Source organism: Dreissena polymorpha, chromosome 13 (genome assembly GCF_020536995.1).
Source record: "Dreissena polymorpha isolate Duluth1 chromosome 13, UMN_Dpol_1.0, whole genome shotgun sequence".
In the NCBI taxonomy this organism is placed as follows: domain Eukaryota; kingdom Metazoa; phylum Mollusca; class Bivalvia; order Myida; family Dreissenidae; genus Dreissena; species Dreissena polymorpha.
This window is the reverse complement of record NC_068367.1, coordinates 46,766,343-46,791,139: the sequence shown is the minus strand read 5'-3', so window position 1 is coordinate 46,791,139 and position 24,797 is coordinate 46,766,343. Positions and strand designations below refer to the sequence as shown.

The 24,797-nt window shown below is 36.9% G+C and overlaps 1 protein-coding gene across 1 annotated transcript in view; it reads right to left on the bottom strand.

The window, feature by feature from the left end:
* Positions 1–24,797, bottom strand: part of LOC127854923 (coiled-coil domain-containing protein 93-like) — a 58,456-nt gene that overhangs the window by 15,564 nt on the left and 18,095 nt on the right. Inside the window, exons 5-14 of the mRNA XM_052390030.1 lie at positions 24,516–24,614; positions 17,991–18,047; positions 16,686–16,817; positions 15,155–15,250; positions 13,681–13,731; positions 11,077–11,163; positions 7,740–7,856; positions 6,971–7,033; positions 1,781–1,854; positions 306–462 (exon numbers count right to left, since the gene is read on the bottom strand). Coding sequence (XP_052245990.1) covers positions 306–462; positions 1,781–1,854; positions 6,971–7,033; positions 7,740–7,856; positions 11,077–11,163; positions 13,681–13,731; positions 15,155–15,250; positions 16,686–16,817; positions 17,991–18,047; positions 24,516–24,614 — 933 coding nt within the window. The remainder of the gene's footprint in view (positions 1–305; positions 463–1,780; positions 1,855–6,970; positions 7,034–7,739; positions 7,857–11,076; positions 11,164–13,680; positions 13,732–15,154; positions 15,251–16,685; positions 16,818–17,990; positions 18,048–24,515; positions 24,615–24,797) is intronic.

Here is a 24,797-nt window from a genome sequence, read left to right as displayed (position 1 = left end):
CACTGTCCGACGCATGTTTCAGCCTGTCAATGCCTTCCTTCAGCCTCTTACCTGATCCTCAGACACCTACCTGTCCGACACATGTTTCAGCCTGTCAATGCCTTCCTTCAGCCTCTTGCCTGATCCTCAGACACCTCACTGTCCGAGGCATGTTTCAGCCTGTCAATGCCTTCCTTACCTGATCCTCAGACACCTCACTGTCCGAGGCATGTTTCAGCCTGTCGATGCCTTCGTTCAGCCTCTTACCTGATCCTCAGACATCTCACTGTCCGAGGCATGTTTCAGCCTGTCAATGCCTTCCTTACCTGATCCTCAGACATCTCACTGTCCGAGGCATGTTTCAGCCTGTCAATGCCTTCCTTCAGCCTCGCCATCTCCTCCTTACAGTGTGCCTTGAATTCCTGCTCCTGGCGTTTCAGGCTCTCATTCATCGACACCAGGGACTTAAGGGTTTGCAGTAACCTGGGAAACAGCTCAGCAGGTTGGTTGGTTGGCATCTTACACAGTTTGTATTATAAGAATAAAGTCACAGACATGTTCAGGGAAAAAATCTGCCTGATGCCGTTAACAAAAATCCTACTTGAAGGACTTTTCCTGAGGTAAAAAATGCAATGCACCATAGGAAAATCTCAACTTATGTCCTAAATAAGGTCAAATAAGCAAATTCAATAATTAAAGGGGCCTTTTCACAGATTTTGGCATATTTTGAAGTTTGTCATTAAATGCTTTATATTGATAAATGTAAACATTGGATCTTAAAAGCTCCAGTAAAAAATCAAGAATACAATTTAAAAAAGGAAAAAAAGTAGCCGGTACCAGGGCTCGAACCAATTACCCCCGGAGTCCTGGAGTTAGTCTGAAGTAAAAACGCATTAGCCCTCTCGGCTATTCCGCCGGGTACACACAGACTAGGTATTTTATACCTTATATAAGCAATCTTCGTAGTTACGTAAATTTAAACGACAACAACAGAACTCTCCAAATTATTCAATCGTTTCGCGTTGCAACGCTTTATAATTTTTAGGTTTTCAAATCGTCAAAAGATACATATAATGGCTATATTGGACTATGGTAAATGTTCAGTAATACTGTTTCCTCACAAATATCATAACAAAAACGAAAATTTGCGAATCTGAAACAACTTTTTTCAATTTTGTCAATTTACCAAACCGTGAAAAGATCCCTTTAAGAAAATCACAACAAAAGGCATATTTAAGAACAAATAAGAAAATTCAATTATTTCTGTGAAAATCAAAATTGGCATGAAATATGATAAGGTAAAAGTTGGTCTACTTCCTAGAGAAATAAAATCAACACAAAATAAACTGATTGTTACCTCGACCTTAAGATTTTTATTATTTTAAGACATTTAAAACAAGGCTATTGTCAAGCAATATGGTCCCCTACCGGCTCCACCATTGTCAAAAATTCCACCATTTTCAGATAATTTTTTGGGGGGGTTGCCATAGCAACCACAATTTTTGACGTAGGAACAAAATTAAATGACGTGCATAATGTCCATATTGCCATCTATCCATGTTGCAAGTTTCATGAAAAAATATTCAGAACTTTTTAAGTTATCGCAGGATCCAGAAAACCACCATTTTCAGCAGTATTTCTAGTCTATTTGTTGCCATAGCAACCAGAATTTGACGTAGGAACAAAATTAAATGACGTGCATAATGTCCATATTGCCATCTATCCATGATGAAACCGGTAGGGGACAAAAAGCTTAATAAAATACAAGGTAACTTGTCTATAAGAAAAAGAGATAAGTTACCCCTGATTTTCATCAGTTTCAATGGTAGAGAGTTTCTGCATTTCCTCATCTATACGTTCACTGCGTGACAGGGCCTATACAAATTGAAGTACAACTACATTCTGCGATATTAAATGTCACCATATTATAATTTCTTTTGTAAACAAGAGATTTGTTTGTCAGAAACACAATGCCCCCTACTGCGCCGCTTTGAAACATGATTTTTTACCTTTGACCTTGAAGGATGACCATGACCTTGACCTTTCACCATGTGCAGCTCCATGAGATACACATGCATGCCAAATATCAAGTTGCTATGTGAAGGGACATAGAAGTTATGAGCATTTTTCGAAACCTAAATGCGAAACCTAAATGCAAAGTGTGACGGAAAGACAGACGGACGGACGGTCCGATCACTATATGTCCTCCTTCGGGGGCATAAAAAAAAGGTGAAATTCTTCTAGAATTTATTGAATACTACTTTAAAATATGCATAACCAAACTTGAAATAAAATGCCACTCACCATATAACATAAATTCATAAGCGTTCTTTAACTACATTTGTACTAGCCTTATTTCGTATTTATAAATAAAAACAAATGTATAACACAGCAAAGCCTTGAACAGACAGTCTGAACATAGAATGTCGAACATAATTTATGCTTAACACAACATCAAAATGTAAGTTCAGTAATAATCTGCACCCTAAATCAATTTAAAATTAAAAGTGACAGAAAAGTGATCTTCTTACACTACCCATAAAGTACAGCGTCATAAGTGATATGTTAACATTCACCACAATATGCAGCAGAGGCACCTCAGCTTACTTCACCTCACAGGTAACGATTTATAAAACAAATGAGGGGGAGAGGAGCCGGAAGATTAATTTGTTTTTGCTCATAAAAATTCATTTGGTCTGATTAAGATTTAAACTGATCCTTGAGCCATTATCCTACCACTAGACCATTGCTACCACTATACAGCATCCTAACTCTAGACTATCGCTACCACTAGCCAGCCTCCTTACATTAGACCATGGCTACCACTATACTATATTTTACCACTAGACCATTGCTACCACTAGCCAGCATCCTACCACTAGACCATTAGTTTAAACCTATTTATTTTAGCTGGATAGCATCGAAAGCCTAAGGCTTAAATAAACGCTCTCGAGTCCTTTTCCTGGGTTAGCACCAGTGGTGTTTTTGGGGGAGATCTAAAGGAGGCTCCCACGGTGGGATCAAACCTGTGACTTCCCGGTCGCTAGGCGGACACTATATCAATTACACCATGGCGACCTCTTTTGGTCTACAGACCACTAGACCATTGCTACCACTAGACCATTGCTACCACTAGCCAGCATCCTACCAATAGACCATTGCAACCACTAGCCAGCATCCTACCAATAGACCATTGCAACCACTAGCTAGCATCCTACCACTAGACCATTGCTACCACTAGCTGGCATCCTACCACTAGACCATTGCTACCACTAGCTAGCATCCTACCACTAGACCATTGCTACCACTAGCCAGCATCCTACCACTTGACCATTGCTAAACTGGACAGCATCCTACCACTACACCATTGCTATCACTAGCAAGCATCCTTCCACTAGACCATTGCTACCACTAGCCAGCATCCTACCACTAGACCATTGCTACCACTGGACAGCATCCTACCACTAGACCATTGCTACAACTAACCAGCATCCTACCACTAGACCATTGCTGCCACTAGCCAGCATCCTACCCCTAGACCATTGCAACAACTAGCCAGCATTCTACCACTAGACCATTGCTGCCACTAGCCAGCATCCTACCCCTAGACCATTGCTACAACTAGCCAGCATTCTACCACTAGACCATTGCTACCACTGGACAGCATCCTTCACTAGACCATTGCTACCACTAGCCAGCATCCTACCACTAGACCATTGATACCACTATACAGCATCCAACCACTAGACCATTTCTACCACTAGCCAGCATCCTACCACTAGACCATTGCTACCACTAGCCAGCATCCTACAACTAGACAATTGCTACCACTATAAAACATCCTACCACTAGACCATTGCTACCACTAGCAAGCATCCTACCACTAGAACATGGCTACATCTAGCTGGCATCCTGTCACTAGACCATTTCTACCACTAGACCATGGCTACCACTATACTACATCCTACCACTAGACCATTGCTACCACTAGCCAGCATCCTACCACTAAACCATTGCTACTACTATACAGCATCCTACCACTAGACCATTTCTCCCACTACCCAGCATCCTACCAATGGACCATTGCTACCACTATACAACATCCTACCACTAGACCATTTCCCCCACTCCAAGCACCCTACCACTAGACCATTGATACTACTATACAGCATCCTACCACTAGACCATTTCTACCACTAGCCAACAGCCTACCACTAGACCATTGCTACCACTAGCCAGCATCCTACCAATAGACCATTGCAACCACTAGCTAGCATCCTACCACTAACCATTGCTACCACTAGCTGGCATCCTACCACTAGACCATTGCTACCACTAGCTAGCATCCTACCACTAGACCATTGCTACCACTAGCCAGCATCCTACCACTTGACCATTGCTAAACTGGACAGCATCCTACCACTACACCATTGCTATCACTAGCTAGCATCCTTCCACTAGACCATTGCTACCACTGGCCAACATCCTACCACTAGACCATTGCTACCACTTGACAGCATCCTACCACTAGACCATTGCTACAACTAGCAAGCATCCTACCACTAGACCATGGCTACCACTAGCTGGCATCCTGTCACTAGACCATTTCTACCACTAGACCATTGCTACCACTATACTACATCCTACCACTAGACCATTGCTACCACTAGCCAGCATCCTACCACTAAACCATTGCTACTACTATACAGCATCCTACCACTAGACCATTTCTCCCACTACCCAGCATCCTACCAATGGACCATTGATACCACTATACAACAACCTACCACTAGACCATTTCCCCCACTACCAAGCACCCTACCACTAGACCATTGATACTACTATACAGCATCCTACCACTAGACCATGTCTACCACTAGCCAACATCCTACCACTAGACCATTGCTACCACTAGCCAGCATCTTACCAATAGACCATTGCAACCACTAGCTAGCATCCTACCACTAGACAATTGCTACCACTAGCTGGCATCCTACCACTAGACCATTGCTACCACTAGCTAGCATCCTACCACTAGACCATTGCTACCACAAGCCAGCATCCTACCACTTGACCATTGCTAAACTGGACAGCATCCTACCACTACACCATTGCTACCACTAGCTTGCATCCTTCCACTAGACCATTGCTACCACTAGCCAACATCCTACCACTAGACCATTGCTACCACTGGACAGCATCCTACCACTAGACCATTGCTACAACTAGCCAGCATCCTACCACTAGACCATTGCTGCCACTAGCCAGCATCCTACCCCTAGACCATTGCTACAACTAGCCAGCATTCTACCACTAGACCATTGCTGCCACTAGCCAGCATCCTACCCCTAGACCATTGCTACAACTAGCCAGCATTCTACCACTAGACCATTGCTACCAATGGACAGCATCCTTCACTAGACCATTGCTACCACTAGCCAGCATCCTACCACTAGACCATTGATACCACTATACAGCATCCAACCACTAGACCATTTCTACCACTAGCCAGCGTCCTACCACTAGACCATTGCTACCACTAGCCAGCATCCTACCACTAGACAATTGCTACCACTATAAAACATCCTACCACTAGACCATTGATACCACTAGCAAGCATCCTACCACTAGACCATGGCTACCACTAGCTGGCATCCTGTCACTAGACCATTTCTACCACTAGACCATGGCTACCACTATACTACATCCTACCACTAGACCATTGCTACCACTAGCCAGCATCCTACCACTAAACCATTGCTATGACTATACAGCATCCTACCACTAGACCATTTCTCCCACTACCCAGCATCATACCAATGGACCATTGCTACCACTATACAACATCCTACCACTAGACCATTTCCCCCGCTACCAAGCACCCTACCGCTAGATTATTGATACTACTATACAGCATCCTACCACTAGACCATTTCTACCACTAGCCAACATCCTACCACTAGACCATTGCAACCACTGTACAGCATCATACACTAAACCATTGCTACCACTATACAGCATCCTACCACTTGACCATTTCTACCACTAGCCAGCATCCTACCACTAGACCATTGCTACCACTAGCCAGCATCCTACCACTAGACCATTGCCACTACTAAACAGCATCCTACCACTAGACCATTGCCACTACTATACAGCATCCTACCACAAGACCATTTCTACCACTAGCCAGCATCCAACCACTAGGCCATTTCTACCACTAGCCAGCATCCGACCACTAGACCATTGCTACCACTAGCCAGCATCCTACCACTAGACCCTAGCTAGCATCCTACCACTAGACCATTGCTACCACTAGCTGGCATCCTACCACTAGACCATTGCTATCACTAGCTGACATCCTACAACTAGACCATTGCTACCACTAGCAAGCATCCTACCACTAGACCATTGCTACCACTAGCCAGCATCCTACCACTAGACCATTGCTACCACTAGCCAGCATCCTACCACTAGACCAATGCTACCACTAGCTAGCATCCTACCACTAGACCATTGCTACCACTAGCTGGCATCCTACCACTAGACCATTGCTACCACTAGCTAGCATCCTACCACAAGACCATTGCTACCACTAGCCAGCATCCTACCACAAGACCATTGCTACAACTAGATTATTGCTACCACTAGCTAGCATCCTACCACTAGACCATTGCTACCACTAGCTGGCATCCTACCACTAGACCATTGCAACCATTAGCTGGCATCCTACCACTTGACCATTGCTACCACTAGCTGGCATCCTACCACAAGACTATTGCTACCACTATACAGCTTGTTAGACAGTCAGCTAAATCATTGATACAAACAACTTTTTACTGGTGGGTAATTGTTAAACATGCATCTTTGCATGTGGATCTAAGATTAAAGGTCTCTTTTCTTGAATTATAATACATAACACAATGGATTCATTTGATTTTCTTAAATTCCTCATGTATACAAATGGGAAAACACATTTTAACTGAGTTACCTCTTTCAGTTTCTCTTGAGTTGCCTTATAGGTTTTTTGTAGCTCTGCATGTTTGGCTTGAAGCTGTAACAATATAACAACCTTATGTTTCTCTTTAATTGACTTTAAATTACCTATATTTCTTTTTAGGACAATACAAGCTAACAATTATTAATCATAAAATAGGTTAAGAGATTGAGTAATAACACTGCTACAAAAGACAATACTTGTGTTTGCTTTTATGGTTAAATGTTTTTTCCATGATATTATTAGTAAAACCAACATAATAGTAAGTTAAATATCTAAATATGTCTACACTATATGGAACACCGATTTATAAAACGCTAATACATGTTTTAACTAATAAAAAGTGAGGGAACATTACTATTTAGTGCATTAACAAAAAAATCATCTATACCAAAAAACTTTTAAGCACGCTTTTATAATCCTGGTCCAACCACGAAAACATGAAGTTAAAAACAAATATAATTTTTTCTTGCCATAAATATTTTCACAAACAAAATCTCTCAACAAACTTCCTAAATGGCATTTAAAATATAGTTGACCTTAGCTAATTAAATAAATACAAGCATGTAACGATGATATCTTAACCCACTCTTCCATTACTCGTGGTGTATGAAGATTACTAGGGGTGTATGGAAAATACACCATGGGCATGTGATCGCTCTTAGCCAATCGAATTAGGTCATTTTTGTAGGAGGAGAGATATAGGTATACATGTATAACCTTTACCTTCAAATGGACCTTGAACAGTCTATACACTACATACCTCTTGCAGTTTTTCCGTACTCTGGTTTATCTGTTTTCCCAGTAGGGCAGTATTACGCTTGTGTTGCTGTGCCCCTCCCACCCTCTCGGTCTTCTCTATCTGCTCTATCTCTGCTTGCTGGAAAAAGACATAAATATAATACAACCTTATTATAAAATAAGGTCATAAACTAACAATCAGGCTTTAATCTTAAGATCGGGATATAATCTGACTATCAGGATATAAGCATACAATCAGGATATAATCATACAATCAGGATTTAAACTGATAAGCAGGATATAAGCATACAATTAGAATATAATCATATAATCAGGACATAACCTTACAATCAGGATACAGTCTTACATGCAGGATATAAGCATACAATCAGGATATAACCTTATAATCGGGATATAATCTTACAATCAGGATACAGACTTACAAGCAGGATATAAGATAACAATCAAGATATAATCTTACAAACATGATATTATTAGTTACAACATTAGTAACTGACGGTGTATGGGATATACACCCTCAGTAATTTCATACCATACAAGAGCAAAGCTTATGGTATTAAATTACTGAGGGTGTATATCCCATACACCATCAGTTACTAATGGTGTAACGATTATATCTCAAACAACTACTCGATTACTCGGGTAGTATGGAAATTACTCGGGGTGTATGGAAAATACTCCATAGGCACGTGACCGCTCTAAGCAAATCGGATTGGGTCATTCTTGTAGGAGGTGAGATATAATCTTATAATCAGGATATAGTCTTACAATCAGGATATAAACTTACAATCAGGGTATAATCTTAAAATCAGGATATATTCTTATAATCAGGATAAAAACTTATAATCAGGATATAATCTTACAATCAGGATAAAAACTTACTATCAGCATATAAACTTAAAATCAGGTTTTAATCTTATAATCAGGATATAATCTTATAATCAGGATATAATCTTATAATCAGGATATAATCTTACAATCAGGATAAAAACTTACTATCAGGATATAAACTTACAATCAGGGTTTAATCTTATAATCAGGATATAATCTTACAATCAGGATATAATCTTACAATCAGGATATAGTCTTACAATCAGGATATAAACTTACAATCAGGATATAATCTTACAATCAGGATATAAACTTGCAATCAGGGTATAATCTTATAATCAGGATATAATCTTACAATCAGGATATAAACTTAAAATAGGATATAGTCTTACAATCAGGATATACACTTACAATAGGATATAAACATACATCCAGGATGTATGCTATCAAATGCCAGCGATTTTCCTCCTTCTTTATAAAGTACCGGTAAACGGTACTTTCCCAATGCAACGAAAATTCCCAAATTTCCAAAACGGTACTTTCCCAATCGAGCGAAAATTCCCAAATTCCCAATCGGCATCTGGAAAAATCCCAATCAGCGTCCGAATTTTTTCTCAAAACGATAGAAAGTTTCGTAAAAAAACCAACTTTCGGCGAGCGAACAAAGAAAATCGTATAGTTGTGTGTAACCACGCGCTCGATTAATTTCGGGTTTTATTATTCAGCGCATTCAATCAATAGAGTTGTTACTATTTCCGGTTCTTTTGCCAGGCAGCCAGCGTACTGTTTTACGTCGGTTTGTAACCTTATCGTAGTTTGAAATGAGTCATAATAGCAAATATTATGCCAAAAAACCAATCGGAACCATCTATCACAGGACACATTGACAGCAGTAATGATGCTGTGCAGGGAGGGATGCAAGCAACTGAGTGATGATCAAACATCAAAGATTGTTGAAATTTTCACAAAAATGAAAGAGAGAGACATTGCTTTAAAATAGATTAAAACAACTAGTAATTGATTTGGTGTGTTCTTTATAATATTTTGTTATTTATATAAACTTTATAACTTAATGGTCATTAAGGCATGCCTGCAAATGATTATTTAAATGGATATGTTCAATTAAGTATGAACTGTATGATGTATTCAATAAGACCCAAACTTCACGACGCGATTTTCCCAATTTCAGGATTTCACGACTCGATTTTTCCCAATTTTGAGGTTTTCACGACTCAATTTTTCCCAATCGGACCGGTACGGGTACTTTTCCCAATTGGACAAGGAAAATCGCTGAATGCTTTCTGTGATGGAGGGCATACAAATGTAGCCTATAGTGTGATAACATGCTAAAAGTTTATGATGCTTTTGTAGATACATGACTCAGAACGTCATACTCAGCACACAACATGATACCACAGTAGCTCACAATGAGCATTTTGTGCTCAGGTGAGCTAAAAATGCAGCTTGCATTCTGGGCCTACAACTTATCTTCTGCTAAAGTTTAAATCTACTCAAACTTACATTGAATAGGGCCTATTAACACTAAGCAAAGACATTTTGGAAAATAATTTTTTTGCTAATGGCATATTTGGAACACTGTAACTTTTAAGTTTCTTATACTCTTAAAAATTAACAATTTCTCCATTTATACACATTCAAATCAGAAAATAATACATGGACCTATATACAGCCGCACAATAGGTAGCTTCTCAATATTAATAATTCAGAGATTATTTTCCTTCTTTATAAAGTACCAGTGAACTGCACTTTCCGAATAAGGCAAACATTACCAAGTCCCAATTGCTGCCATTATAAATCCATGAACAAATGAAAGCTGCACCAATTTAGTTCCACAATTGGCAAGAGAACAAATAAGTGATCAGTTGTGTGTAACCACAAGTGCCTTGCTCAATTAAATCATGTTTTACATAAAAACGTCTTCAATCACTCCAGCCATTTCTGTTTTAATAGTCTATCGATTTTGCCTACAGTCTGTTCATTCTTTTCACTTAAAAGGAATGCATTTCTGTAAACAAAATGAGTTACAATCATAAAAACTAATTAATTTCTTTAATTAAAAACATCAGCCTCATGGACACCTGCTGTCGTCAAAAGATGGCTTTAAGAAAAATGTAACTGCTGATGATGGCTAACCTGAGTGAGGGTCAAACAAAGTGCTTAAAGTGCATCAGTCAGGATCTCAGATAGTTAAACATTTACATGTCTCCAATAAAGAGTGTCAGTCTCAAACGAGCACCAAAACGGATATTCCACCAAAAAGGCAAGAAGCAGAATATTTTATAGATTTGTGCAATCAAGTTCCAATCAATTAAAATACCGAAATTTCCCAATTCAAAGATTTCAAAACCCAAATTTACTCACTTTCAGAGTTTGCAGACGCTAATTTTTCCCAATTGGATCGGTACTGTAACACTTTCTTGAGCAAAGTAAATAGCTGTAAGTATAGGCAAACCAGTGTTGTGATTAACCTAAAAGTGTTGATGTACCTTCTCTGCATATTCTGATGCTATCTGTTGTATTTCTGCTGACTGCATTCCCACGATTGAGCCCACATTCTTTGCTGTAAGTTTACCCTGCAAAAGTTTACCAAATATTGTTATATTCTCAGCCAAAAAATCTTACAAAATTTGTTGACAATATCATCTCAAACAAGTGTAGGTAGTCATAGGCCAGAATTATCCAGTCAACTTGTTCTTTTGTATGCATGAGTTATTTCTCAACATAAATATATGAAATAAGTTAAGAACACAGGAAAGAAAATCTATCCATCCTGGTAAAGGCTTTCTCACCACCTTAAGCCATACCCGAGGTATGCCCTTTCTGACCTTTAGCCATAATGGAGGAATGCCCTTTCTGACCTTTAGCCATACCTGAGGTATGACCATTCTGACCTTTAGCCATACTGGAGGTATGCCCTTCCTGACCTTTAGCCATACCAGAGGTATGCCTTTTCTGACGTTTAGCCATACCGGAGGTAGGCCCTTTCTGATATTTAGCCATACCGGAGGTATGCCCTTTCTGACCTTTAGCCATACCCGAGGTATGCCCTTTCTGACCTTTAGCCATACTGGAGGTATGCCCTTTCTGACATTTAGCCATACCTCAGCTAATGATTTCATAGTTAAAGCTGATAACAAGGGACAAAATTGTCACAAAACCAGGATTTCAATTTGAAAAAAAAAGTCTGATATAGGGAGACATTTTAAAATGTGCATTGTTACCCCCATTGTGTAAGATTCAATCTATTTTTACTCCGGCCACCATGATTTCAACTTTAAAAAAAAAGTCTGATAAAGGGAGACCAACTCAAAATGTGCATTGTTACTGATTCTTCAAAGTTACCCCACTAGTTTCAAAATCAATCTATTTTTAGTCGTGGGGACCTTGACCTTTGAGATATTGACGTAATTCTTTTGCGCGACACACGGTCCAATGATAGTGAACAAATGTGCTAAATGATTTTAAAATCTCATAATGAATGACATAGTTATGGCCCGGACAAGCTCATTTATGGCCATTTTTTTCCTTTGAACTCAAAGTGTGACCTTGACCTTGGAGATATCGACGTCATTCTTTCGCGCGACTCACAGTCTAATGTGCCAAATGATTTTAATATCTCACAATGAACAACAAAGTTATGGCCGGGACAAGCTTGTTCCGCCGACATTCGCCAATCGAATAACCAGTTTTTTCCTTCGGACTGCAAAGGCTAATCTGGGACGACACTTTATGCACATGCATTATGCCCAGTTTTCTCAGAACGCGACTCAATTACGTAGATAATAGATAACTCAGAAGAGTGTGGATCACTAAATCATAGAGTGCTCAAACTTGATCTTAATTGCTTGAAAAAAATGTAAAAATAGTATACACAACCAACTTATAATATTGTAGGCCAAAAAAACATCCAACTGAGAGAGTGACTTCAATATACTCCCTCCATGATTTTCCTCACTTCCACATCTCCAGAACTTTTTATAAGCCGTTAAACATATTAATGATCAGTTGTAATAAATTAATATGTAAAACAAAATTTTAAATATTAATATCATGCTTATTAGTAAAAAATAAATGAAAAATCTCACTAAAAATGCAAAAAAAGTGATTTCTCTATTGCAGTGAAAGCAAGATTTTGATTACTCGCCCGTTTTTATAGTAACATGAACATTTTAAGCGAGTAAACTAACTTTAACACTGAGTCAAATGTCTACCTGCTCATAAGTCATGGAAACAAAATTGTACCAAAATTTGCACAGTGTGTAAATTTGTAAAATGAAAATCTGTGTCAGTAAAATAACTAAACTACCAAATTCATTGTCAGATGCTATGACACAACTATATAGAGTTTAATATTTTCAATTCATTAGATAGTACAAATATTAATGCTTATAGTATTATCTTGAAATTTTATTACTGATTATGATAAAAAAAAACAATCCTGCTGACATGTCTTTCATAAACACAAACTATTTGTTGAATAATAGAGCTAAAACAAAATATATGTGTCGTGTTCTGAGAAAACTGGGCTTAATGCATGTGCGTTAAGTGTCGTCCCAGATTAGCCTGTCCAGTCTGCACAGGCTAATTAGGGACGACACTTTCCGCCTAAACTTGATTTTTGCTTAGAAGAGTCTTTATTTAAACAAAAAATGTCATAAAAGTGGAGAGTGTCTTCCCTGATTAGTCTGTGCAAACTGCACAGGCTAATCTGGGACGGCACTTTACGCACATGCATTAAGCCCAGTTTTCTCAGAACGCGACTCATATATACAAACGTTTGTTAAATAAAATATGATACAACACTAAATGTGCAAATGATCCTTTATTGAGTTTGCTTGCCAGTTAGCTGCTTAACTCTTTCAGGGCTGGAAATGAATTTTGAAGGCCTTTGCAAACAGTTTGGATCCAGATGAGACGCCACAGAAAATGGCGTCTCATCAGGATCCAAACTGTTTGCTATTCTGATAGTATTCTTTGGAAAAAAATCACAGAAAATGCTTATTTTAGAAATTCAGAAAACAACATTTTAGCAGACGACAAATTTCCCAGCATGCAAAGAGTTAAAAAGTTTCTCTGTCATAAGATCTCACCTCCTGCAATCCCATGGCAGACATTCCACTCATCAACATGCTGATCCGTCTCTGAGAAAACACAACATAAAACAGTTATAACATGTATGTATTGTGTACATAATATGTACATACTTTATATATCTTATGAAAGATATAAGAGCACACAAACAACTTTTGGACAAATTATTAATATACAGAAATCAACATGTTTAGGTATATTAACATAACAGATCAAACTCTCTACAGCAGTAACCTCACAAAGGTACTCTCAAAACACAAGCAAACCTACTTTAATTTAGTGAAAATCTATGCAATTTTTTACATAATTGGTAATTTGATACATCTTTTAAAACAAAAATTTCAACAAAAAACAGATTGTGTTTTTCACTACTATTTAGTAAAACTATTATTTAAATCCACAAACAGCATATAGCTTGTAATGGTAACAAAGATTTTTATAACAGTCGTCGAAATTCGCACTAGTCCGACAGCAAAAAACTAGTATTTTTTCTTTCGTGCTTGTAGGAAATCCAATATTACAGGCCCGACGTGCTTGTACAATTCATTAAACAGAAAACGAGTTCCACTTTCATTTTCAATATTTGTAAACAAAGTTTAGAGCCGCTTAAATCAACAGCCGCTTATGTTTTAACACACTGCGCACATGTGCTTGGCAATCAGCCGATAATTGGATTACTGCGCATAATGCGCATGGTTTTGTGATTCCCGGATTACTATTATGTAAAATTAATGTTTTGCGTTGCGTTCGGGACACAGAGAGTAATGGCCGAACAGTTGTCATTCAAGTACGTCTTTAAGGAATGTAAATCTGAGGTAACTGTGATTGACGCATTTGTCAACTGGCTTTTTGTAGAATAACCTGGCACTTAATTGCTTATATATTTTCGGGTGGTTCAGGTTTGCTCTCTCTTTCACATGGATATATGGGATAACTTTCTGCTAATTTTTTACCTAAACTTTATGTATATATTTATAATTGTGATTTAATTGAAATCCGTGTGTGAAATTAATTTCTTCTTATTTCAGGATCCGAAAGAGGCTGGCTCAGATGACGAGGAAGCTAACTTGGATGAGGATGAAATTAATAAGAGATTTGTATTGTATTCTAAAGATTGAATAAAGGAATGCTTCTTTGGATCTTTTATGTTATGTTTATCTGCATTTTTAACAAAAATGTTTGGGCCAGTAAAATCTGACTCGGGCTTGTTCAAATTCCCATAGTTCTAGCCCGACTTGCTTGTAGATTTAAATCTCAATTTCAATGACTGTTATAAGCAGAAACCAGTGAAATATTTATCTTGACCTTTTTGAAGTTTCATAGCAAAATATACAATATATTATTTTAAACTACATACAGAATAAAATGTTAAGAACAAAAATTGATTTTACACAAATATTAAGTGTTTTGTTACATTTTTAAACCAACAAAACACAATGTAACTGTAAATGGACAAAGGGAAACAACTCTCACCTCTTCCTCTGCCTGCAGCTCTTCAAGGGTTTTTTCCCCTTCCTTGCCACCTATGGCTGCCGCAGCAGCTTTTTTCTTGGCTGCCTTTTCATCATCCTTTATTAATGACAGTTGAAAATAAGGAAATAAATAGTACATAGTACAATTTCACATGTATAACATAGCTTGTCTCAGCAGAGAGGAATACACAGCTGAAACCACTTGTCATCAAATGTAGAAAGTTGTGACAATTGTATCAAAGATATTAGAAGTAGAAAAACTTGGTATAACTTCTGCATATTTTAAATAATAAATAAAATGCATCATGCATAATTTCATATTAAAAGGAACAATGCATGAAAGTTTGAATGTTGCACATGGAAACATGAAGAAGGATATTGTCACAAAAGTTGCCAGACAGTCAAACAGAGAGGGTCAAATTACATTCTTTGTTTTTGTAAAGTTTTGAGTGTCTGACATATATCTGACAGATGTGAAAACTGTAGAACAGACTTGATGATTCTGTCAATAACATGAGTCGTGTTCTGAGAAAACTGGGCATAATGCATGTGCGTAAAGTGTTGTCCCAGATTAGCCTGTGCAATCTGCACAGGCTAATCAGGGATGACACTTTCCGCTTTTTTTATGACATGTTTCGTTAAAATGAAGTCCCTTCTTAGCAAAAATCCAGTTAAGGCGGAATGTCGTCCTTGATTAGCCTGTGCAGACTGCACAGATGACACTTTACACTCATGCATTAAGCCCAGTTTTCTCAGAACAAGGCTCACATAGTCTGGCAGGGTACAGCCAGGTTACAGAAGCTAAGTATATCCAATAGCAGTGCTGGAGCTAGGATTTGAAAAGGGCAGGGGGGGGGGCTATTTAAACAAAAGGGCTCTTTCAACGGGCAGAATTTTGTCAAAAGGGCACTTTCGAGCGCACAATCGTATCTTGAATTTTCCCTATTGCATATTAATGTTTATGTTATTAATGATTGTTAGAATAAAGTATTTGCATTATTATTAAACCATGCAAATAAAAATTCTACAATGAGGACTGAATAATTACAATGTAAAGGGCAGGGTGGGGCATGGGAAGGGCTGGGCGGAGCACCCTTCCATTGAGGCCTAGCTGGAGCACTGCAATAGACAACCCTCTGTTCTTCTTTGTGGTGGAATGGGGGTTGGATACATGTTCATCGTATAATTTGGGTCTAATATTTCATTATTCTACAGTATTAGTGTTACACCATTATCATGCCATTACATGTATTGTTATTAAAAAAAAAAAATTAACGGAGCACCACTCAGATAGCCAATTTGAATCGTTTTTAGCGCATTAGATATTCAAATTAAATTTAAGACCTATTTTTCTTGATTCACGTTTTAAAGGCTTTATTTCAAAACCTAAGATATTGATGAGCAGCGAACACAGCATAAAATATAAACAGACTGCAATTTAATTGCAGGTTGTTCAAATTTTATACAGGTTGCAAATAGCCATTTGTACTTTGCTTTTGAGCGGGAAAGAGTTCAAATACCCATAGTTTTACCTCCATTTTATCTGACTTGCTGAACCCGTATCTGCGTCCGTACTCTAGCAGCGTAGACTGGACTCTCGTCTCCTCATCCTTTAACTTGTCCACGTCATGACGCCGGTACTTCCTCTCTGGCTTGTATGTACTCTGGGTAAAAACAGAAACTCCATGTATTGTTCTCAATATTATATCATGTTCATATGAGCCGTGTCATTCAATAATTGGTCTTATGCCATATGTGGTCATCGTAGCCTGTGCATGCGTGCCTGGTCAGGAGCTACCCTGTCGGGTATAAACTGCATGTAGTCCCAGACTGGTATTGGGTTATGCTAACCCTATATGGCATAAAACTAACTTTTGCACAACACAGCTTATATAGTACAAAAACCTCTGTGAGCAAATAACTTAACTACCAGTATATCACCTGTTCTTCTAATCAACAAGCAAACAAGGTCGTGAACTCTATATCAGCAACGCATACTAAAATATAGATCTCTATGGTAACGATTTTTCTCACACTTTGCTAGAATCCAAAGTTGCTTATAAGAGTATGCCCTCCTAGCTGTTATATTAATTTCTTTAGCAATACATGTAAGCCAACAACTAACTTCATCCTCTGACAAACTTCTTGCATAGCTGTGCCCTTTATCTCTTAACTTTAAAATGCTAGCTAACCACTGACATTGAAATCAAGCACAGTGCTGGTAGCTTTGTCATTTATTTCTTAACTCTGATAATCGTGCTAACCAATAACCTTGACTTCTCTGACACAGCCCTGGTACCTTAATCATTCAATTTTAAACAAGTAAGCTAACCATTAACATTGACCTATTACACTATGTTTTGTTTTTATAGCATTGTCCTTTATTTGTTAAACCTTTCCCACTCAGATGCAAAGTGACAATGGCTATGTGCAAACAGCATTAAACCAGAACAGCATGCGAGATACTCGCAGTCTGTTCAGGTTTTATGCTGTGTGCTGCTCATCAGTATCTAAGGGTTGGAATGAAGCCTTTAAAACTTGAATCTAGAAAGAAAAGTCTTTAATTAAATTTAACTTTCTAAGGGACCACAGATGCATCAAAATAAGTATCTAATGGTTAAAGGATTAAATCAATTATGTTAGCTTACTATATACCTTGTTATCTGACACAGTTTTGGTTGCTTTCATTTTGCTAACCACTGACCTTGACCATGTATTATATGACCTTGACATCTCATGTAGCTTTTTCCTTAATTTACAAGCTCTAATAATCTAGCTAACCACTTACCGTGATATCAGCCACAGTCCAAGCTCTAACAATCTAGCTAACCACTTACCTTGATATCAGACACGGTGCTGGTAGCTTTGCCCTTTATGGCGGAGAATTCCTCATCCTGAAAGAGAAACAGAATCATGCTTGTGTTCTGATAGAATGGAATATCAAGGTAAAATAGTTTAAAACTATGATGGAATCATGTACTGAGATAAATGAATAACTTGGAACAGCAGATTAAATCAGCAATGGAACCATGAATTGAGACAAACTAGTAACTAGATGGAGTAGCTTTACAAAGGAATTGGAACAATTTAAAGAGAAGTAGGGATACTTTTGTTAAGGACAGTGCATTCAAGCAAGTCTGAATTTATATATAATTACCAACAAAATGTAACAAGTCTGCATCTTTGTAACCAAGCATCTAGGCTAACCTGATTCAAGATTTATGAGTGCAGGGCTTGAATTTCATAGATAATTGTATATATGTTGATACATGTACTATTAAAGTTGAGTGCAACATTAAATCCATGTGTTGTTGTTTTTTTTCAAAAAGTACAAATCATGTTTATGGTGTAATATGCTTTCTTTAAGTGGCTTCTTACTTTATTTAACTCTCATTTAGTAAAAGAACAGAGTTTTCACAATACGCTCATACTAAGAGGGTAAATTTCTAGTTTTCAATCCCCTGAAAACATTAAAAAAATAAAATAAACATGGACATTTAACAACAAAACCCTATTTTCTATCAACAATTTATGTACAATGTAACAAATAATTATTCTACATCAGTTTCAACTTGCTACATGCATTTTGACTGCAACTGTAAATTAAAGTCTACAAAAAATACAAGAACAGAGTGCAACTGGGAAATATGTGACCTCTACAATGAAAACTTAGTAACGTTCACATGCATTAATGCCCTGATGGCACGTTGAAGCTATAAATCTACCTTCCAACTGCAAGTTACAATAAAATTCATACGAAAATTGCTATAATTTATTTAACAGAATAGAGTAATAAAATATACTGAGATGCTTATTATAGCACTGTTTTGGTAAATAACTTTAGGGATAGGTCAACATCAGATTGTGCAAAGCTACTTTTAGATGCACGTACAAAGATAATTTGATAATTTTGTCTAAAACCAATACTTAAAGCCACACATTTAAATTAAATTCAATTCAACTCACTATCATCTTTCAACAATGAAACAGTGTTATAAATTATAAATACAATCTAATGGCACAAACAGATTTCTTAAATATACTTTTTTTTTTCATATCTTGTTATAATAAACACACAAACATCATGGTTATGTTATCACATAGACAAGATCAACATGTACTTAAAGACTTAGGTTACAATGAAGAATGTTGCGATAGTAAAATACAGTCATAACATCTCGTGATAACATCATTTGTGTATGGCCAGATACAATTTATCAATGAAAATGAGGGCACACAACATGTGAACTGAAGAATGGTTCATGGTCTAAAGCAAACACTTTAACTTAAATGATTAAGAAGCAAACACTTTAACTTAAATGATTAAGAAGCAAACACTTTAACTTAAAGACTGCACAGGCTAATCTGGGACGAAACTTTACGCACATGCATTAAACCCAGTTTTCTCAGAACACTACTCAAATAAATACTGATGATGCATGTCATCTCAATAATATCCATAATTGAAGAAGAATAACTACATGTATATTTTAAAAATCATACATTTCTGAGAATAAAAGAAGTTGAAGGTGTAGTGCTTTTATAGAAAGACAATAACAAAATTAAGTCAAATATGTAGAGTGTTTAACAAAATTGAATAATGAAACATTCTAATTGATGAAAATTGTTAATATATCATATGAACACATTAAGGTAAATACAAAATGGGTGTAAAAAGATGTCACTGTCAATATTTTCATTTTCTCTTCTTCAAACAACACACACAAGTAAAACAAACAAGATGGCCAGAGGCCCAATGTCGCTGAACTGAGACTTCAGGGAATTGAACTGCTCTCAGCAATTTTTGAGATGATTTTGGAACTATTTTCAAACTTGGCCAAAATATTATTTAGAAAGTTAACAAGGTTCTACTCTAGCCATACAAGGAAAACTGACCTGCCTCATGGCGACCATGTTTTTTAACCAGAAGCATATTCAAATTCAGCCAAGATATCATTGGAAAAAATCTTTTGACCAAGTTTCATAAAGATTGGACAATAAATGTGGCCTCTTGAGCTCTAGAGTGTTAACAAGGCAAATGTTGATGACAGACAACGGATGACAGACAAAAGGCAATCACAAAAGCTGTCCGCAAGCACCATGTGCACAGGTTAGGTAAAATAATAATTAGAAAATAAGAAACATAGCAATGCTACAAAACCAGATGTCCAAAATTTCTGATATTTAAAAAAGTATGCAATCCAAGCAAGGCCTGCATATACTAGTATTCTACATACATGTACACACAAACATTAGGTACAATACATCTATCCTGAAGTTATTTCTATTACAACACAATAAAATGTTCATTAAAATCATTATGTTGATTACAAATTTAATTATTTCTATCGTTGTGATGCTATATAACATTATAGCAACAAACACAATTGAAGTGAAATTGAAGTTACATTTTCTTAACAATTATACAATGTGAAGAAACTTATAACTAACAGTGAAGAAGCCTATGAACTAGGAACACACTTTTACGTGAAGTGGGAATAATACATCAAACCTGGAAGAAACTGTGTTTTTTTCAATTATGTATTAAAAGCAGTTTAGCCTTTTGCGTTTATTAATTTTAGAAATAAGAAGAAGACACTTGCATATATAACTGCATTATATAAATTGATTTTACTTCAATGGATTTTCAATTGTTGTTTTTTTATCCACATAAATTGAAATCCTGTCCATGCATGCATACACACATTCTAAAAATGCAGTCAGTATAATAAAAAATAGCATCACAGCTTACACAAAAGTCAAGGAAATATGCTTATTATACTAAATACTACAAAAATACATTCAGAAAATAAAATAAACAGTTTTACTTATGAAAATCATCAAAATAATGTGCATTTTAAGTCTGATGTCTTATTAAAAAAAGTCTCATGATACAATGTTTAAAGATTTAGGGATAAAAACAAATATTTGATTGTTCCAATTTTCTAAATTATGATAAGAAATATTTTAATGTCTTTGTGCTATTGGGATACCTGTTCCTTGGGATTTTTAATACTCATTTAAATACAGTATGTGTCACTATCAGCACTTCATCACCAATATTGCATTTTAATACATCATACTTTATCCACGTGTATATTGTAATTTTTTCTCGTCACATGTTTGTAGCATCTGTGGTCACTATAAAATATTTGAGTTTAAATCTAGTTTATATTACACTGAATACACGCAAGTGTGAAGTAGCTAATGTTTTATCCAGGCTGTTTTATCACCATGTCCTTTTTTGTAGGCCACGCTGCCCCCTTTTAAAGCCATTTAGCACCACGCTGCCTTTTCCAAAGGCTGCCCTGCCCTTTCATGAGCACCGTCCCTTTTCAAAGGCAAAAGCTGCCACGCGCCCTTATTTATAACATCTTTATTGCCCCTTGACCAAACTTCTAAGCCGATCAGTATCAGAGTATTGCCCCAAGGCAGCCAAGATTTGCGCGGTTGTCAATTAGTCATGCGTGAATAACTATCCCTATCAATTGATAGTTTCAGTGGCTTTATTATACCAAGCACACTAATCAGTCCGTAATGTGTACTCCTCCATGATAAAATTGTGGACAGTTACTTTGGATCCTTTTGATAAAAGCATCGATGAGATCCTTGTGAACAAGGATTTCATGCAAAATTCAGTCATATCAAAACATATATTTTACGCGTAATTAAATTTTAAAAACACAAACAATTTATATCTTTATTGTTACTGTCTTCTTGATAATTATTGAAACAATTACTGTTATGTATACTAATTAAACAAAATGCAAATCACGTATTAGTCGGACATTTTACGTTGCTAAGCGCACCTGTCGCTTACATCATTTTGGCGGATTATACATAAAATAAATTGTGACTCCCGACAAAAATGGCAAATTCCGATTGAATTAACGATGGAGATCATACATTAAGAAGGAATTAATGAGCTTTCCGTGATAATCAACTATGTATAAAAACCTTTCAGATACCAACAACATATTATTTAGTAATCTACTCAGTGGATGTATGTCACGGAAACGAGTGTTTGCAAATTGCAAGCGTTCAGTTTACTCGCAAAGTTAAAACATCTGACAAGATTAGAGTTAGAAAATGGGATAAGAAACATGGTTTCATTTATATGTTAGTGGATCTGTGTATAACCAGATTCATATGCATATATTGCTTTATTATGTTTGTCGTACTGTACAGTTTATTGAAACAGCATGGAACTTAAATGGACATTGCAAGGTAAATATATAAAAATAAATAAAAGTAAGTTGAATGCATTAATTAGCATTACATGTGCTTGTTAATATTTTTATGTTTTTCCCACAACTGCCTCTGATGCAATTACATGTCACTCCCAAAACCAGCTATTCACGAAATGTTTTTGCCCTTTTTTGCCTAAACTGCGCGTTAAAATGCCCTTTTTGAAAGAAATGCGCCATGACCCTTTGCCCTCCTGTGAAAAACACTAGTAGCTAATATATAATCATGAAGAAGCCTATAGATAATGATGTAGAAGCCTCTATACCAATGTGAAAAAGCCTACAGATAATAGTGAAGTAGCCTTACAGCATTTTTTTCCTTCTTTTTCAAAAACCCGTAAAAGGCATTTTCCCAAAACAATTAACAATTACAAAAGTCTCAATTGCCATCTGAGAAATTCCCAAAAGAAAGGAAAAAAGCATAGATTTCATTCCAAAAGCGCATTATTAGCAAGTAAACAAACAAGAGGGCCTGAAAGGCCCAAAGTCGCTTACCTGAGATAACAAGATATTATTGGGACAAATCTTCTGGCAAAGTTTCATGATGATCGGAAAATAAATGTGGCCTCTAGATTGTTAACAAGGTTTTACTATAGCCATATAAGGAAAAATGCCCCACCCCCTGGCGGCCATGTTTTTCAACCAACCAACATCATTTTTGAACTCGTCCAAGATATTATTGGGGTGAATCTTCTGATCAAGTTTCATGAAGATCAGACAATAAATGTGGCCTCTAGAGTGTTAACAAGATTTTACTATAGCCATTTAAGGAAAAATGCCCGCCCCTTAGCAGCCATGTTTTTCAAGCAAACGTTACCATTTTTTGAACTCATCTAAGATATCATTGAGACCAATCTTCTGACCAAATTTCATGAAGATTGGACAATAAATGTGGCCTCTAGAGAGTTAACAAAGCAAATGTTGACACCGCACAACGCACAACAGATGACGCACAAAAGGCGATCACAAAAGCTCACCATGAGCATGTTGTGCTCAGGTGAGCTAAAAATTAGCACTTAAACTGAACAATTCAGCAAAATAACATGCAAAAGGATATTAAGATGAGTTTGTGGAAGTAAGAATCAAGCAATTAACAAGAGCACCGCATAACGGGTGCCACGCTTGGCTGCGGGTGCAGTTTTGAATAAATGAAAGCTTGTCATATTTTAATTTTTTTTAGAGGTCACAGTGACCTTACCCTTTGACCTAGTGACCCAAAAATGGGTGTGGCATGTAGAACTAATCAAGGTGCAGCTACATTTGAAGTTTCAAAGTAGCATGTTGAAGCACTTTGATTTTAGAGCCAATGTTCAATACCTTAACAAAATGTTAAGGTTTGAGCACGGCGGACGACATGACGACTGACACGACGAGCTGGCTATGACAATACCTCGGGTTTTCTCTGAAAACAGCCGAGCTAAAAAGACCCATAATTTATAATCTGATTATTTTTGACGATACACATTTTCCAAATTTCAGGGGTTTTACCAATTGCTGCAGTAAAGGTACTTTTCCCTATTGGGCTTAAAAAATCACTGCCTAAATACAATTGTAAAGTAGCCCATATACAAATGTAAAGTAGCCCATATACAAATGTAAAGTAGCCCATATACAATTGTAAAGTAGCCCATATACAAATGTAAAGTAGTCCATATACAAATGTAAAGTAGCCCACATACAAATGTAAAGTAGTGTATAGATAATGAAATGTGATTAATTAGCCAATATACACATGTGAAGTAGCATATAAAAATAAACATAAAGTAGCCTACATGTATATACAATTGTTAAATAGTTTATATGCAATCGTTAGGTAACCAATTCACAATTGTTATGTCATAACTGTATAGTCGACCGCACGCAATTGTGAAGTAGCCTTTATGTCTAACATTTTACAAAAAATGAACACCTTTGAATAAAAAAATGACTTTTAAGACACAACATGATGATGTAAATGTTCACATTTTCAGAAAATTCTTATTGTTGTTATGGACCCAAGAGTGTCAAGAAGGCTAATGTTGATACCGCCTAACACACAACGTATGACGATGGTGCTCAGGTGAGCTAAAAAAAGCTCATAATAAAATCATGCACATTGATAATGCATGTAAATACCTCCGGTGTTTTGTAGGTCTTGTTGAACTGAGACACTGAAAACTTTCTGATGTAGTCTCCCAGCTCCTCTCTCGTCTCTATGGCTCGCTTCACCAACCACTGAAACATTCAGCAACACTTAGTATCTCAATGGCTCGCTTCACCAACCACTGAAACAAACAGCCACACTTAGTATCTCAATGGCTCGCTTCACCAACCACTGAAACATACAGTCACACTTAGTATCTCAATGGCTCGCTTCACCAACCACTGAAACATACAGCCACACTTACTATCTCTATG